This window comes from Petromyzon marinus, chromosome 68 (assembly GCF_048934315.1).
Source record: "Petromyzon marinus isolate PM22_M1 ecotype Great Lakes invasive population chromosome 68, UKy_Petmar_22M1.pri1.0, whole genome shotgun sequence".
In the NCBI taxonomy this organism is placed as follows: domain Eukaryota; kingdom Metazoa; phylum Chordata; class Hyperoartia; order Petromyzontiformes; family Petromyzontidae; genus Petromyzon; species Petromyzon marinus.
In genome coordinates this window covers 6,780,284-6,795,738 of record NC_133734.1, presented here as the reverse complement: position 1 = coordinate 6,795,738, position 15,455 = coordinate 6,780,284, and the positions used below count along the sequence as shown (strand labels likewise).

The following is a 15,455-nucleotide window of genomic DNA, read 5'->3' as shown; positions in this document are numbered from 1 at the left end:
CCTCTCTCGCGCTCTTCGGGAGAGACAAAGGTGGTCGGAAGCCCCTATCTCTTTATACTTTCGACTTATATTTCTCAAATACCATTTGGTCCCATGTTCGCCACGACTCGTGTTTGTAACTACGTCCTCCCGACACCTCTCGGTTTACCGAGGTTCGAAATGTTATGATGGAATTATTAAAAAGAAACATAATTTTCATCCTGAGTTTAAGAGGTCCGTTTCCAGATTGTTGGAATCCATATCCCTTGGTTCTGTAAGGTTCTATAATGGAATATCGTTTAAGGTTAACACGTTGTTATTAATGTTATATTGCAATTTCTTTAAAACTTGTTTGTCTGGTTGCCGTGTGTGGGGTGGGGTTTGTCTCCTCATCAAACCCGGCTGGCTTTTCCAGATGGCCCCTTGTGATAAGGTGTAATTCCTGCTTCTCCGCGCTGTGAGAGAGACAAAGGTGGTCGGGGTTGCTTGGGATGTTGTTTAAACTCTTTCGTAAGTTTGCCCGTTCGCCTCATTCCTTCTCGATAACCTTTGATGTGACTCGGTATTTTGTTTCCAAGCTTTGTTTTAACAGTAAAAGTATTAAAGGTGAAAATCATTTGATAGCGAATTAATTATTGGATAATAATTCACTGATGTATCTGGTGGCCTGGTCTTGATTGGAGTGAGCGCGAGGACCGCTAACTTTAGCTTATTCTTGTTATTGCATTTTAAATTTGAACTGTTGCTTTAAAAAAAAATAGTTTAACCCGTGGGCGTCCTCATTTCTGGCTTGCGGAGGGCTTCCCTCTGCGTGACCTCCCTTAGGGCACATCAAACTCTTGTTCATCTGGAGATCTTTGCAGATAGCTGCTAACATCCTCGCCTCGAGAGTTTTATTATTTCTTTATTTATTAATGGCCTGTTTATGACCGACACCTGGTTTTGCGTGTGCCTGGCTTACGGGTTTTATTAATTATTATTTTTTTCGTTTGTAATAAAAAAATATGATATATAACAGCAAATATTATTGTTAATATCAATTTTGGAAAAGGCTCATATACAACATCAGGAGGGAGACAAAAACGATCGCTTGTGTTGTGATCAAAACATCGTGGTTTTGTTCATTTTATTTTACCGAAAGACCCAAATAATTTTAATTCCTGCAGTCACGAAAGCGTTAAGTCAATAATATGAAGGTTGAAGTTTTACATAATCGGTAAACATAAATAAAGGCGATGTAGGTACAAAAAATAAAGTATCTAAACCGGTTATTATAATTCCCATGACAACACTCTACAGATGTAGGGGACTGCAAAGAGAAAGTGTTAAAGTGTCCACGTGGAGGTCGTGAAGAACGGGTGGCCGTAGTGGAGTGTCTATATAATTAACTAGCTGTACTACCCGGCTTTGCCCGGGACTTGGATCCACCACGCGCGGCCGCCTTTGTCTCCCCAGTGGCGATGTTCACACACCACAGCAGTTACTCGTTTGAGGCTGAGTCGACCTAGGGGAGGCCTAGGACCGGTTCAAATAATCGTCACCGGCGGTGGCCATGAGCGGGAATCGAACTCGGATCGCCGGGTTCGTAGCGGAGCGCTAACCACTACACTACAATGCGTTACGCTTCCACATGCGCGGGTCACGTGACAGATTTGACGTCACAGGTCACTTGCCGTGCAAAAACTATATACATTATTGAGCTCCCCGCCCCCTAAAAAAACAAAAGTTTATTTTTTATAATTTTTGCATGGTGTACAGTCTGGAAAGTACCCACACGGCAAATTGCAAGTTTTTTGCATGTCGGGAAGTACGCTAAACATTTTGAACAGACACACATAATCACAACTTTGCCTTTTATATATGGAGATGAATGAATGAATTCGTTACCTCGACGCGTCGTGACGATTGGAGTCACGTGACGCAGTGGGGGTGGAGGGCGCTGTCCAGTTGGGGGGTGGGGCCGAGAGGCTTTGTGAGCAGGGCGAGGCCGCGGTCTGGGCGCTTGCCCTGGGACCAACGTCTACGAGGTGGAAGACATCGGGGCCGACTCTTCACGGAGCTGTAGCTACGTTACTCCTAAGACGGTAGAGACTTCGCCTTGTTAGAGATGGACGTCCCCACGGAGCTTCTTGGCTCCTAGATCGGGATTCTTGAGCTTGACGAAGCCCAGGGCCCCTGCATTGTCATAACCTGGCCCTTGACAATGCAAGTACAATCGTGCGTCTGTTCATATTATCGTCTTTTTCTATGCATATTTAAATTGTCCGTGACATTAATTTCTATGTGCTGCGCTATCACTGAGCAGTTCATTCTTGCATTCTGATGTTGCATTGCGGCTTCTGATGTCCCTTCAATATCAGTGAACTCCACCAGGTGGTGCAACATCACACGTCATGCTCAGAATCTCGGACCCATTACAGCTGCACCTAAAGAATAATTTTAAGAGTTTGAAGGAGATGAGTCGCGTAAATGTAACACGTGGGCCATCTTGCTCTATTTAAGACCGGAACCAGGAAAAGTTCTTCACAATCCGGGCAAAATCTCCTGATGAAGCTGGTTGGAATCACAGTGAAACGTCGTACTGCATGCAATGTAAATGTTATGGGTTGACTCACCATCAAACCCATGTGCTGAAGTAATAGCCGATCCATGGGACTTCCTTTGCCGGTACCAACGTATAAGAAGAGGTTTTTCCCCTTTTTTCTGGCAACAAAACTGATCCTTATTACGAGGAATCGTGACTGCATTAACCACAATACTTGTGGTCAGAATGCAAACAAAAAACAATAAAAGAAAGCTGTCTCTGGTGTGGACCAATCAGTTTCAAGGACAATGCCAATATATTATCAGAGTGTGTTTTCTGTTTGCATTGTGACCACAAGTATTGTGGTTAATGGAGACATGATTCCTCGTAAAAAGTTTTCAGTTTGTTGTCAGAAAAAGGGGAAAGCCCAATTCTTATAATAGCTGATTGGCACGTTTTGTTGATGTAACAAACTTTACGAATTGGCTGTCAGGTGGTGGTGGGTTAACGACACATTTATTTTTACGCGATGTAACTCAAAAGACTTTATTACGAATACGATGAGTTACGTAAAAAAAGACAAATGTAACGTGCTGCTACGCTTCGTGCAGCCATCAATTCTCTGCACTGGAGAATCTGGATTAATCACGGGGCGAAGACTTCATCTGAATTCTCAACGCCTGCACAGTCGGCGTTTTGTGTCCCTCCACTCTAACGCTCTTAGCTCTCCACCTCCTCCTACACCACCTCCTCCTACACCTCTTCCTCCTACACCTCCTCCTCCTACACCTCCTCCACCTCCTCCTCCTACACCTCCTCCACCTCCTCCTACACCTCCTCCTCCTACACCTCCTCCTACACCTGCTCCTCCTCCTACACCTGCTCCTCCTCCTACACCTCCTCCTACACCTCCTCCTACACCTCCTCCTACACGTTTTCCTCCTACACCTCCTCCTACACCTCCTCCTACACCTCCTCCTCCTCCTACACCTCCTCCTACACCTCCTCTTACACATCCTCCTACACCTCCTCCTCCTACACCTCCTACACCTCCTCCTACACCTCCTCCTACACCTCCTACACCTCCTCCTACACCTCCTAATCCTCCTCCTACACCTCCTCCTCCTCCTACACCTCCTCCTACACCTCCTCCTACACCTCCTCCTACACCTCCTCCTCATACACCTCCTCCTCATACACCTCCTCCTCCTACACCTCCTCCTCCTACACCTCCTCCTACAGCTCCTACACCTCCTCCTACACCTCCTCTTACACCTCCTCCTACACCTCCTCCTACACCTCCTCCTCCCACACCTCCTCCTCCTACACCTCCTCCTCCTACACCTCCTCCTACACCTCCTCCTACACCTCCTCCTACACCTCCTCCTCCTACACCTACACCTCCTCCTACACCTCCTCCTACACCTCCTACACCTCCTCCTTCTACACCTCCTCCTACACCTCCTCTTACACCTCCTCCTCCTACACCTCCTCCTCCTACACCTCCTCCTCCTACACCTCCTCCTACACCTCCTCCTACACCTCCTCCTCCTCCTACACCTCCTCCTACACCTCCTACACCTCCTCCTACACCTCCTCCTACACCTCCTACACCTCCTCCTACACCTCCTCCTCCTACACCTCCTCCTCCTACACCTCCTACACCTCCTCCTACACCTCCTCCTACACCTCCTACACCTCCTCCTCCTTCTACACCTCCTCCTACACCTCCTCCTACACCTCCTCCTACACCTCCTCCTACACTTCCTCCTCCTACACCTCCTCCTCCTACACCTCCTCCTACACCTCCTCCTACACCTCCTCCTCCTACACCTCCTCCTACACCCCCTCCTACACCTCCTCCTCCTCCTACACCTCCTCCTACACCTCCTCCTACACCTCCTCCTACACCTCCTCCTCTTCCTACACCTCCTCCTACACCACCTCCTCCTACACCTCCTCCACCTCCTCCTCCTACACCTCCTCCTCCTACACCTCCTCCTCCTCCTACACCTCCTCCTACACCTCCTCCTCCTACACCTCCTCCTACACCTCCTCCTACACCTCCTACATCACCTCCTCCTACACCACCTCCTCCTACACCTCCTCCTCCTACACCTCCTCCTCCTACACCTCCTCCTCCTACACCTCCTCCTACACCTCCTCCTACACCTCCTCCTACACCTCCTCCTCCTCCTACACCTCCTCCTACACCTCCTCCTACACCTCCTACACCTCCTCCTACACCTCCTCTTACACCTCCTCCTACACCTCCTCCTACACCTCTTCCTCCTACACCTCCTCCTACACCTCCTACACCTCCTCCTACACCTCCTCCTACACCACCTCCTACACCTCCTCCTACACCTCCTCCTCCTACACCTCCTCCTACACCTCCTCCTACACCTCGTCCTACACCTCCTACACCTCCTCCTCCTACACCTCCTCCTACACCTCCTCCTACACCTCCTCCTACACCTCCTCCTCCTACACCTCCTCCTCCTACACCTCCTCCTACACCTCCTACACCTCCTCCTCCTACACCTCCTCCTACACCTCCTCCTACACCTCCTCCTACACCTCCTCCTCCTACACTTCCTCCTACACCTCCTCCTACACCTCCTCCTCCTACACCTCCTCCTCCTACACCTCCTCCTACACCTCCTCCTACACCTCCTCCTCCTACACATCCTCCTACACCTCCTCCTACACCTTCTCCTTTTCTTACACCTCCTCCTCCACCTCCCCACTCTTCTTCTCTCCTGCACCATTCCCAGCATCGACCTCCTTAACTTCAACCTCTCCCACCTCATTCGAAGCTCCTGTCAAGTTCCAATAAACCGCCCCCATAATTGTCTGCACTCTCCCTTCATTCTCTGCGTCATCCCCACCACTCCTCCCAGTTTCCTTTACTTCCCCAGCACCATTTTCCCCCATTCCTCCACCCCCACCTCAATCTGTGACACTCTCCTCGACTCCACTCTTCTCCCCTCCACCATCCCCCCCGCAGCGCTCTTCACTTCTCCACTTTCATCCACCTCACTATTCACTCCCTCACTTTCACTCTCACCACTCAGTGATTTAAAACGCCCTCTACTTATCACAGCGTCTCTCCCAGTCGCCTCAGATTTTTTTTTATCTGCATCCCCTCCCTCCCCATCACCACCCCCCTCCATTCCACCACCCCCCACCTCGACATTCCTCTCGTCTCTTTCATTATCCCCGACCTTGTGGTCCACGTCAACATTTTTACTCTTGTCACTGTTTACCGCTCCATCCACCTTCCTTTTCATTCCTTCACTTTTAATCACAGCCATTCCTATTCGCTTAAGTTTACTCGCTATTGAAATATCCTTTTTCACTTTACCCTTTGCACCACCACTCTCAGTCGTCACGGTGTGTTCCTCCACATCGCCACTGTTCCCAGCACAATTTCCTCCAGTACCTCCATCCTCCGACTCAATCGGCGATACTCCACTCTTCTCTAATCCACTCTTCTCTACTCCACTCTTCTCTATTCCACTCTTCTCTACTCCACTCTTCTCTACTCAACTCTTCTCTACTCCACTCCCCACTACTCCACTCTCCATTACTCCTCTCTTCTCTCTATTCTCCACGACCTTTCTGTCACTCTTGTCACTGTGTACTGCTCCATCCACCTTCCTTTTCATTCTCGCACTTTTATTCACAGCCATTCCTATTCCCTTACGTCTACTCGCAATTGATTTATCCTTTTTCACTTTACCCTTTGCACCACCACTCTCAGTCGTCACGGTGTGTTGCTCCACATCGCCACTCTTCCCATGAGCATTTCTCCCAGTACCTCCATCCTCCGACTCATTATGCAACACTCGACTCTCCTCCAAACCACTCTTCCCTCCTCCACCATCAACCTTCACTATCCTACTGGTTTCCACGTCACTCTTCTCCCCTTTACTCGTCCCTAAGCCAATGTTTACGTCCCCAAGTTTAGTTACGTCGCTCTCTGCTCCGCTCATCGTGCCCCTACCAGCCCCACTCGAGTTTTGCGTTGCTCCGTTGCTGGCCTCACTCTCCCCAGCAGCACCTCCCCCAGTCCCTCCGTCCCCCACCTCAATCTGCGATGCTCCACCCTCCTCTACTCCACTCTTCTCTACTCCACTCTTCCCTACTCCACTCTTCTCTACTCCACTCTTCTCTACTCCACCCTCCTCTACTCCACTCTTCTCTACTCCACTCTTCTCTACTCCACTCTTCTCTACTCCACTCTTCTCTACTCCACCCTCCTCTACTCCACTCTTCCCTACTCCACTCTTCTCTACTCCACTCTTCTCTACTCCACTCTTCTCTACTCCACCCTCCTCTACTCCACTCTTCCCTACTCCACTCTTCTCTACTCCACTCTTCTCTACTCCACTCTTCTCTACTCCACTCTTCTTTACTCCACTCTTCTCTACTCCACTCCTCTCTACTCCACTCTTCTCTACTCCACTACCCACTACTCCACTCTTCTCTACTCCACTCTTCTCTGCTCTATTCTCCACGACCTTGGTGTGCAGCTCCACATTCTTACTCGTGTCGCTGTTCACTCCCACACCTTCTACCACACCTCTCTTCACTCCTCCACTCTCCTCCGCCTCACCGGTCGCTCCTTCACCCTCCTCAAACCGTAGACTCAGGCGGAGTATGGTTACCGTCCCCTTGTGCACGCACAGGGCGGGGTAGAGAGGGCCTGGGAAGGCGGTGGCATTGAATGAGTGCAGCCGCCTCCTGGTGTCGGCGCAGTAGAACGAGAGGAGCCCCTCTTCCCAACGCAGGTGGACGCCGATCTTCCTGGGAAGAGGGCGCACGGCCGCCAGTGCGCTGTGGAGGCCGCGGTGGCTCGCCACGTAGCCGCCCTCGCGTCTCCACAGGCACCAGGAGTCCGCGCCCGCGCCCAGGAGCCGCGCCTCCTCGCTCCCTCCGCGCGGCAGAGTGGCGCACGCGACGCCCACTCTGAACTGCTCCGCGCCGCCCACGTCCACCTCCCAGTAGTGCGCGCCGCTGGAGAAGCCCTCGCGGCACAGGGCCTGAGCGCAGTTCTCAAATCGCTCGGGGTGGTGGGGGTAAGAGTGGTGCTCGGAGGACAGAGTCACCGTCCTGAGGTCGACGGAGAGGCGGAGGTTGGAGTTCACGGAATTGGGGTTCACGGTGGGAGAGCACCTTTCTGAAAACAAAGAAGAACAAGAACAATTTAACACGTAGCAGGCTTTCACGACCAATAGCATCCATATTAGAGGTTTTGGGTTAGATCGCGTAAATATACAAATGTGTCATTAAAACCCGCCACCACCCGACGCAGCCAAATAGTAAGGGTTGTCACGTAGACAGAACGTGCCAATTCGTCCCTAGTACATCACACCGGTGTGTTGGAGAGCCAAGCCACAACAGTACTCAGTTTGTAAATGTTGTTGCTTGTCTCTCCAACACACCGGTGTGCTGTACTAGTGACGAATCAGCACGTTCTGTTTAGTGACAACCCTTACTAGTTGGCTGTTTCGGGTGGAGGCGGGTTTTAATGACACATTTGTATATTTATGCGATCTAACCCAAAAACCTCTTATGAACAGGAACAAGGATATGTTTGCATGCTTGTTGAACTTATTTTGCACCGTACATAGCAAACTATGCTTATCGTGCATATTTAGGTGCATATATGAAATTTTTAACAATGAGATATTTATTTTACCAGAAATCCATTACTGATTGTGGATAAATACCTAAACGATCTGGAATTTAGCAGCATTTCAGTCGTAAACGCCACCATTTACAGCAACAGCATTGACAGAGCGAACCGTTGTCAGAGCCACAGATGATTGAGACTTCATGCCCACCTTGACGTCTCACTCTCCTGACAACCTTCCTAATGGTGTGCTTCTATTTAAGTGGTTCGTCTCTTACCTGATGAGTGTAACATGGCGAGGAAGTCTCTTTCATTACTTCTAGTGGCTTCCATCACTACCTCGAGCTCCCCGTCCTTCTTTACACTTTTAACTTTCTCGCGGATGAACTTTTCACACTTGCTGGGTTTTTTTTCCATGTACGCCTTCCAGTAGACGTGCTCCTTGATGTGGCCCTGCATCAACATCTCATGTAGGACGAGATTGGGTCTCCTAGACAGCAGCAGTGCCCTCTGATAGCCCTCTGACTTAGACCCGGACGCGGGTTCTGGACTCTTCTCAGGAGTGGAGGAGACGCCACCACTGAGGGGTTGGGCTGCAGAGTGAGAGAACAAAACGCGTGGATGAGAATTGGTGCCTTAGACTCTGCCTGAGCGTGTTTGTGGGCATTCACGATCCATGACAGTGGATGATGAGGAAGGGATGAATCTCTAATGCAAAACCTTCAATTTCTTCTCCTTTTGGTGAATGATACTTTACACCTTTTAGCATTCTCTGGTCGGACACTGGTGAGACTAGGCCATGAAGAAGACTTTCTCTGTTGTAGGTCAATCAGTTTCAAGGACAATGCCACGTATTATCAAAGCATGTTTGTCTTCATGTGCACCACAGGTACGTGTGGTTAATGCAGACTTAATTCCTTAAAAAAGGTTTTTATTTTGTGTTTGAACATCTTAACATCTGTTTTATTGCAATTAACGCTAAAACATATTCTTATTTTTAATATTTGTAATCTTTATGTATTTCGAGCCTAACCCTACAGTTTGGGAAATGTCAGAATCATAACCACGCTGTGGATTAAATCTGTGGCACTTATTTCACTGGGGAATGTGTTAATGGGTTATGTTTTAATAGCGTCTGACTGACAGTCATCTCTCACTGGGAAATTACCAGAACAGTTATTGAGAGCTTTCCATGAGGGTATAGTTAGATGTAGTCGTGTCTACTTTGAAGCGTTTGCTGATGTTTATTGTTCGTGTAATTATCTTACATTATGTCTCTAATGGACTTCTACTTGGACTGAGAATATAAGAAAAGTGTAAACTTTTGGCAGCCTGGAAACTTTCTAAAATATTCTGTTTGATCAAATGACAGTAATTAAGTCTGTTTAAGGATAATGGCTTTTCTTAAGTATATATATACACACAGTGCAATACAAACTTTTGCATCTTTTTCATTACCATACAATTATGGAGAAAAACTTGAACATGATTGAGACTGAGCTTGTTCCTACCACAGTTTACATTTGGTGGTTATGAAATCTGCAGAATCCCACGATGACATCAAGCTCTGAATCGCTCTTTTTATGGTGATGTTCAAGAGAACTGTGATACTGCACCTGACAGAGTGGGAAAGCCCAACATCAGTTACTGTTGTGTATATAGCCAGATAAACAAGCAGACAATATGCCTCCTGCACTTGTATCTAGGAGTGCATCACTTCTGGGAATGCCCGAATTAATCATCAGAGAGGGTCATCGTCTATAAATATCTGGAAGATCACCAGCACTGGTTCTAGCAAGCCAGACTGCTGATGAGACACCGAATGTCGTAACCAGTCCAGAGTTTGTGTGGAATCAATGCTGCTGAAATTAAGCAATACCGGAAGGCCTTGTCGCTCATGGGATGATTACAAATCATATTCACGGAGTAAAGTCAACCTGGATAGCTTCAAATAAAACAGAACTACGACGTTTCGATCGCGATGCAAGCGGTCGTCTTCAGGTGACCACTTGCGATGTTATTTTCTTTGAACCATCTACGTGACTTTACCGAAAGACCCAAAGAATATTAATTCCTGCAGTCACGAAAGCTTTAAGTCAAGATTACAAAGCACTTTAATATTTACGTAGAGGGACAAGCACGTGAAGGATGCGTGCTGTCTCTGCTCATTTATGTCAGCACTGATATTCTCCACAATGACGCGAATGGCTGTGTTGTGTTATTGTACACACGTGGACGTTGCCGTTTACAAATATGACCGTACCTATGGTGATCGATCCGCTGTGCAGCCACACGGCAGGATGAAAATGAAGCTTGGATGTCAGTGTAAAAGTGTGCAGAGGCGTCATGGTCTCGGCACAAACAAACGTGAGCTGCCTAATTTCAAAGTCCAGGTGAAGCCCGATTCGCTGGGGAGGCACTGGCGGGTTCAGCACGGTGACTTCTCCATTGTGAGCAGCCACGAGCTCAGCGTCGCGTCTCCACACGCACCAGGACGCAGCGTTGTGTTCCAGATCTTGTTCAGTTTTTTTGATTTTAATAAAATCCTTCACACGGGTGACACCGACCATGTATTGCTCTGCACAGCCCACGTGCAGCTCCCAGTAGTGGCGACCAGAGAGGAATTTCTCAGAGCACAGCACCTGGGGGTGTCTCACAAACCTATCCACGTGATCTGGGTATGGATGAGGTTGAGTTGCTCTCGTCACCGTCTTGAGGTCCGTGGAGAGGAAAAGCATCTTGTTTGCTGTGGTAGGGTCGTATGTTGGTGAGCAGATGTCTGTAACAATGAAAATAATATCAGCGCTGTTACTGAGTGGTTCCCAAACTATGGGTCGTGAAGCATTGGTGGGTCGCAAGAGGTACTGGGGTGGATCACAGAACAAGGCCCAGTGAAACATAACATTCGTAATTATACATTATTAATAATATAACGTTACAGTAATATAGGTAATGTTGCAATGTCATTTATGTACTTACCAGCCTGTCTCTGCATGTCTAGAAATGTTATCTTCCTGCTACTGAAGCCCTGGTAAATGTCCCTGAACTTCCCGCAGGCCTCCTCTCCTCTGTCTACCACGAGGGCGATGACGTAGTGTGCCCGTCGCGACGCATCAGGGAGGCCGCGTGCCTTCCAGTACTCGGCCTCGTCGATGAGCTTCCGCAGGAAGAGGTCGAGCAAGAGGTGGGGCCCGACCCCACCGCCTCCACTCCCCAGCAGCTCTGAGCGACGGTCACTCAGCCACGTCCACACGGCACCTCCACTCGAGGCCATCTTCTCTTGGATCATCTCCACGGCGTCTCTCACCTGCGACACGGCCACTGTTAGGACGTGGACTCTACAATGGAACTTGTAAGCACAGGGCCCTGAGTTCAACTCCCACCTGTGGTGGAGTCAGCCCACTGCCTTTTGTCCAGGGCTGGCTACAGTAGAGATGTGCACAGACACAGACATTGAGTTACTCTGCAAGAATCTGATGAGCTGTGAATCTCTTTATCACCGGTATCCAGCCCAAGCTGATCTGCAGAGGTGGAAAATGATAGGATGTAAAGCCAGCTAAACAATCAAGTAAACTCTAACAAAGCAACTGATTCATATAGTATAAAGTTAACAGCAATAGTATCAAGATTATGCCAATAATTGATAAATTATACTTGCAAGTCAAGATTGTTGTGTATTTGTAACTCCCAGGGTTTGTCAATAAATCTTTATTTTACGAGCCAATATCGCCCTCAACAAAGTAGGCATCATTGCACATTACAGCGGAACGGCGAAGGTACCGGGGGACACGGGGCAACAGCAATGAGGAAAGAAACCCGTTACACCCTCAGTGGCTGAGCAAAGTAAATTGCAAATTGGAGAGGCTGTTCCAAGGAACATGGAATTTCCAACATGGGCTCAGGCCTGTAGCGATATGCTTCTTTAAATCAATCAGGAAAACACTTTTATATTTTTTATTTCATTATTCCTCGCAACTTGATGTGTTTACACTGACAGATACTCTGCAGCTGAAACTACGTCGCTGTAGGAGAATGAGTCATTGACATTGGGTTCACTGTTCAAACTACGGTTGTCAGAGAGTGATTTAGTCTGACGGTGCTGTCGGAGTGTCACCTGTGGTTCCTCTGTGGGTGCCTTTTGGTGAGTCTCCTCTTGCAGCGGTTGCAGCTCCACATCGGTCACCCCTGCTTGGGTAGTAAAATGCAACGCTCATCATACAGCTCAGCACGTCGGCTTCACAGCGACGCGCTTCCGCTACTACGCGCTTCTTCTATTAGGCAACGCTCATCACACAACCCAGAACGCACGCCGTTATAACACGGACCATGCACCATTCTAACACGGACCATGCACCGTTATAACACGGACCATGCACCATTATAACACGGCCCATGCACCGTTATAACACGGACCATGCACCGTTATAACACGGACCATGCACCGTTATAACACGGACCATGCACCATTCTAACACGGACCATGCACCATTATAACGCAGTGTCTGAGCAATTGATGACGAACTACTTCATTGAGCTGCCTGGCTGAGTGGTGCAGTGATGCGATAAGCGGAGTGATACACTAACGCATTGGCGGCATAGCCTCCGTTACTAGTCCCTCCATCTCACTGCGTGGTGTGCGTAGTAGTTCATCGTATCTCGCCACACTTCATCATTAACGCGTTTTTCACTTCATGCAGAACCTCTTCAGGAACGCATCCACTGCTACTTGCACGTTAAACGAGGACTCGCTGTATTCCAGCGTGACATTCACACAAACTTGTAAACTATTAAACCTTCAAGCACAAATTAGCCGCTGTCCCCATCCGTTGCAAGATTGTACAATTGCCGTGCGTTTCTGCGCTGGCAATTCTGAAGCTGTGCACGTTACCTCTCTGCTGTGTGGAATTTGGTGCCCGCGATCATCCACGCGCTCTGCTCGCTCGCTCGTCAGAATCGTTTCCCAAACAAGCAAAGAAAACGCCCTGTGGAGCGTCTCCGAATCTGTTCATCCTTCCATATCCAGCGAGCCTCAGCCGTTTCGCCTCGACATCGGTGACAGTGGCTGGGACTAATCTGTCCATGAGTGTTCATTATTACATTCTAATTGTAAATATCTGGTTCATTATTATATCGTGGTGTGGATGTATGTTGAACATCTTTTGCACCGTACATTACCAACCATTCTAATCGGACGTGCGAGTGGTAATTAAAGTCAGATTTGAATGTAGTAATGTGTGTATTTAATTATTTACACCATACAGGACACCCCCTAGAACTGTAAACGCTCTCACTAACCCTAATTATTCCATCATCGAGAGATGTTATTGCAAAAACCATCGTTCCATACTCACTCGAGTGGAAAGGCACTTTAACTTGAAGCTTCTTAATATCACAGAACGTAGGGAGACTCGGCTGAATGAAGGTTTATGTCAAATTATTAACACGGGGGACCAATGGGTGCATTGCGATCCACGAGAGGACGGCTCACCACCTGCATGTAGACGCTTTTGAGATCTTTTCATCCAATAGACGAGGCCGGCAAATCCACACAGAGTAGCGATCATGACGATGACGACAGCCCCAATCCAATCCCTTGAGCCTACAACGCAAACACGCACTATATATATATACTTGTGTATGCAGTATATAGACATGTACGACAACAGTTTACACCAAGCTGTGGAGACAATACTTTACAAGATCTATATCTATGGGACCACAGATATAGCAGCTCAAGCCACGCTATAAAGGCTCTGATGCATTGTCCTTGTACTGGTTGTGTTTTGGCGTTGTTCTCTGGTCTACCACTGGTGAGACAAGGCCACAGAGAAGGCAGTCTCTGGTGCAGGCCAATCAGTTTCAAGGACAATGCATGCGTGATTATCAAAGCATGATGTATCAAACATTAGTCACTGGTGGTGACTGTGAGCGGAAATCAAATTCCGGTTGCCGGGTTCGTAGCGCAGCGGTAACCGCTACACTACAGCTAACAATACACACGTAACACATAACGCACACTTACAAACGTAGGCCACTGCACTTGAATACTTGTGTCTGACCGTGAATGGACTCGCAGGGCTGGGACTGGCTTGGTCTTTGGAATCCTTCTGCACAGGCGCACAACGTGTCGCCAGTGGTGATGCACGGGTGCTCAAGAACTTCGGCTGTTAAAGAAAATCATAAAACCACAGCATACGCGTATGAGTAGAGGTAGATTGTTATGTGCAATGGGTTGTGATGATCTAACATTGTCAGATTTAAACACTGGTTGCCCTGAATTAGGTTATTTGGGTGTTAAGCATTTCCACTGTAGAAGCGTAGAGTGCTGATTGTGTCAGTTTAAGTCCACAGATGTCTACTGGACAACTATGACAAAGATTCATCCACCCGTCGAAATAAAGATTCTGATTTTGAGTTGAGGACAAGTGTGAGGGAGCTAACGACTGACAGCCACACGAGGCCTACCACTGAGAAACGGCTCACACGGCATTCATCCACCGCTTCAAATCTGTATCTAAAATAAACGTTCAAGCAACCACTGGCAGCATTACTCCCCTGGCATGGACACTAAAAAGACACGGCCCCTGAACACAAATTTTTGCAATGCTTATACGGTGAGTCCTTGCTGAACGCGTGATGTTCATGCTGTGCAAGATGGCGCCGATGATGGCAGCCTCGGCCGGTTGGTGCGCCCTGTTTTGTCCAGTTTTGTCTTGTTTTGTCTTGAGAGGGGCTTGCTGTTCAACACACTCGTGCTGGTGAGAGAGGCCTGCTGTTCATCACACCCGTGCTGGTGAGAGAGGCCTGCTGTTTTGGGGCCTGCTGTTCATCACACCCGTGCTGGTGAGAGAGGCCTGCTGTTCAGTACACCCGTGTTGAGGGGCCTGCTGTTCAGCACACCCTTGCTGGTGAGAGAGGCCTGCTGTTCAACACACCCGTGCTGGTGAGAGGGGCCTGCTTTTCAGCACACCCTTGCTGGTGAGAGAGGCCTGCTGTTCAACACACCCGTGCTGGTGAGAGGGGCCTGCTGTTCAGCACACCCGTGCTGGTGAGAGAGGCCTGCTGTTCAGCTCACACGTGTTGAGGGGCCTGCTGTTCAGCACACCCGTGCTGGTGAGAGGGGCCTGCTGTTCATCACATCCGTGTTGGTGAGAGGGGCCTGCTGTTCAGCACACCGGTGCTGGTGAGAGAGGCCTGCTGTTCAGCACACCCGTGTTGAGGGGCCTGCTGTTCAGCACACCCGTGCTGGTGAGAGGGGCCTGCTGTTGAGGGGCCTACTGTTCAGCACACCCGTGTTGGTGAGAGAGGCCT

General features: G+C 48.8%; 1 protein-coding gene and 1 long non-coding RNA gene across 2 annotated transcripts; one reads left to right on the top strand and one right to left on the bottom strand.

The window, feature by feature from the left end:
- Nucleotides 1-1,931: 1,931 nt before the first annotated feature.
- On the top strand, nucleotides 1,932-13,371 carry LOC142906636 (uncharacterized). Its single transcript, XR_012930401.1, has 2 exons — nucleotides 1,932-2,063; nucleotides 11,201-13,371. It is a non-coding gene; the product is annotated as an uncharacterized LOC142906636 (long non-coding RNA).
- Nucleotides 5,706-11,433, bottom strand: LOC116956936 (uncharacterized). Its single transcript, XM_032978823.2, has 4 exons — nucleotides 11,124-11,433; nucleotides 10,408-10,923; nucleotides 8,423-8,737; nucleotides 5,706-7,688 (listed from the first exon to the last, which is right to left on the bottom strand). The coding sequence occupies exons 1-4, from the start codon at nucleotides 11,431-11,433 to the stop codon at nucleotides 6,052-6,054; spliced, it is 2,778 nt and encodes a 925-aa protein (XP_032834714.2). The 3' UTR covers nucleotides 5,706-6,051.
- Nucleotides 13,372-15,455: the final 2,084 nt, after the last annotated feature.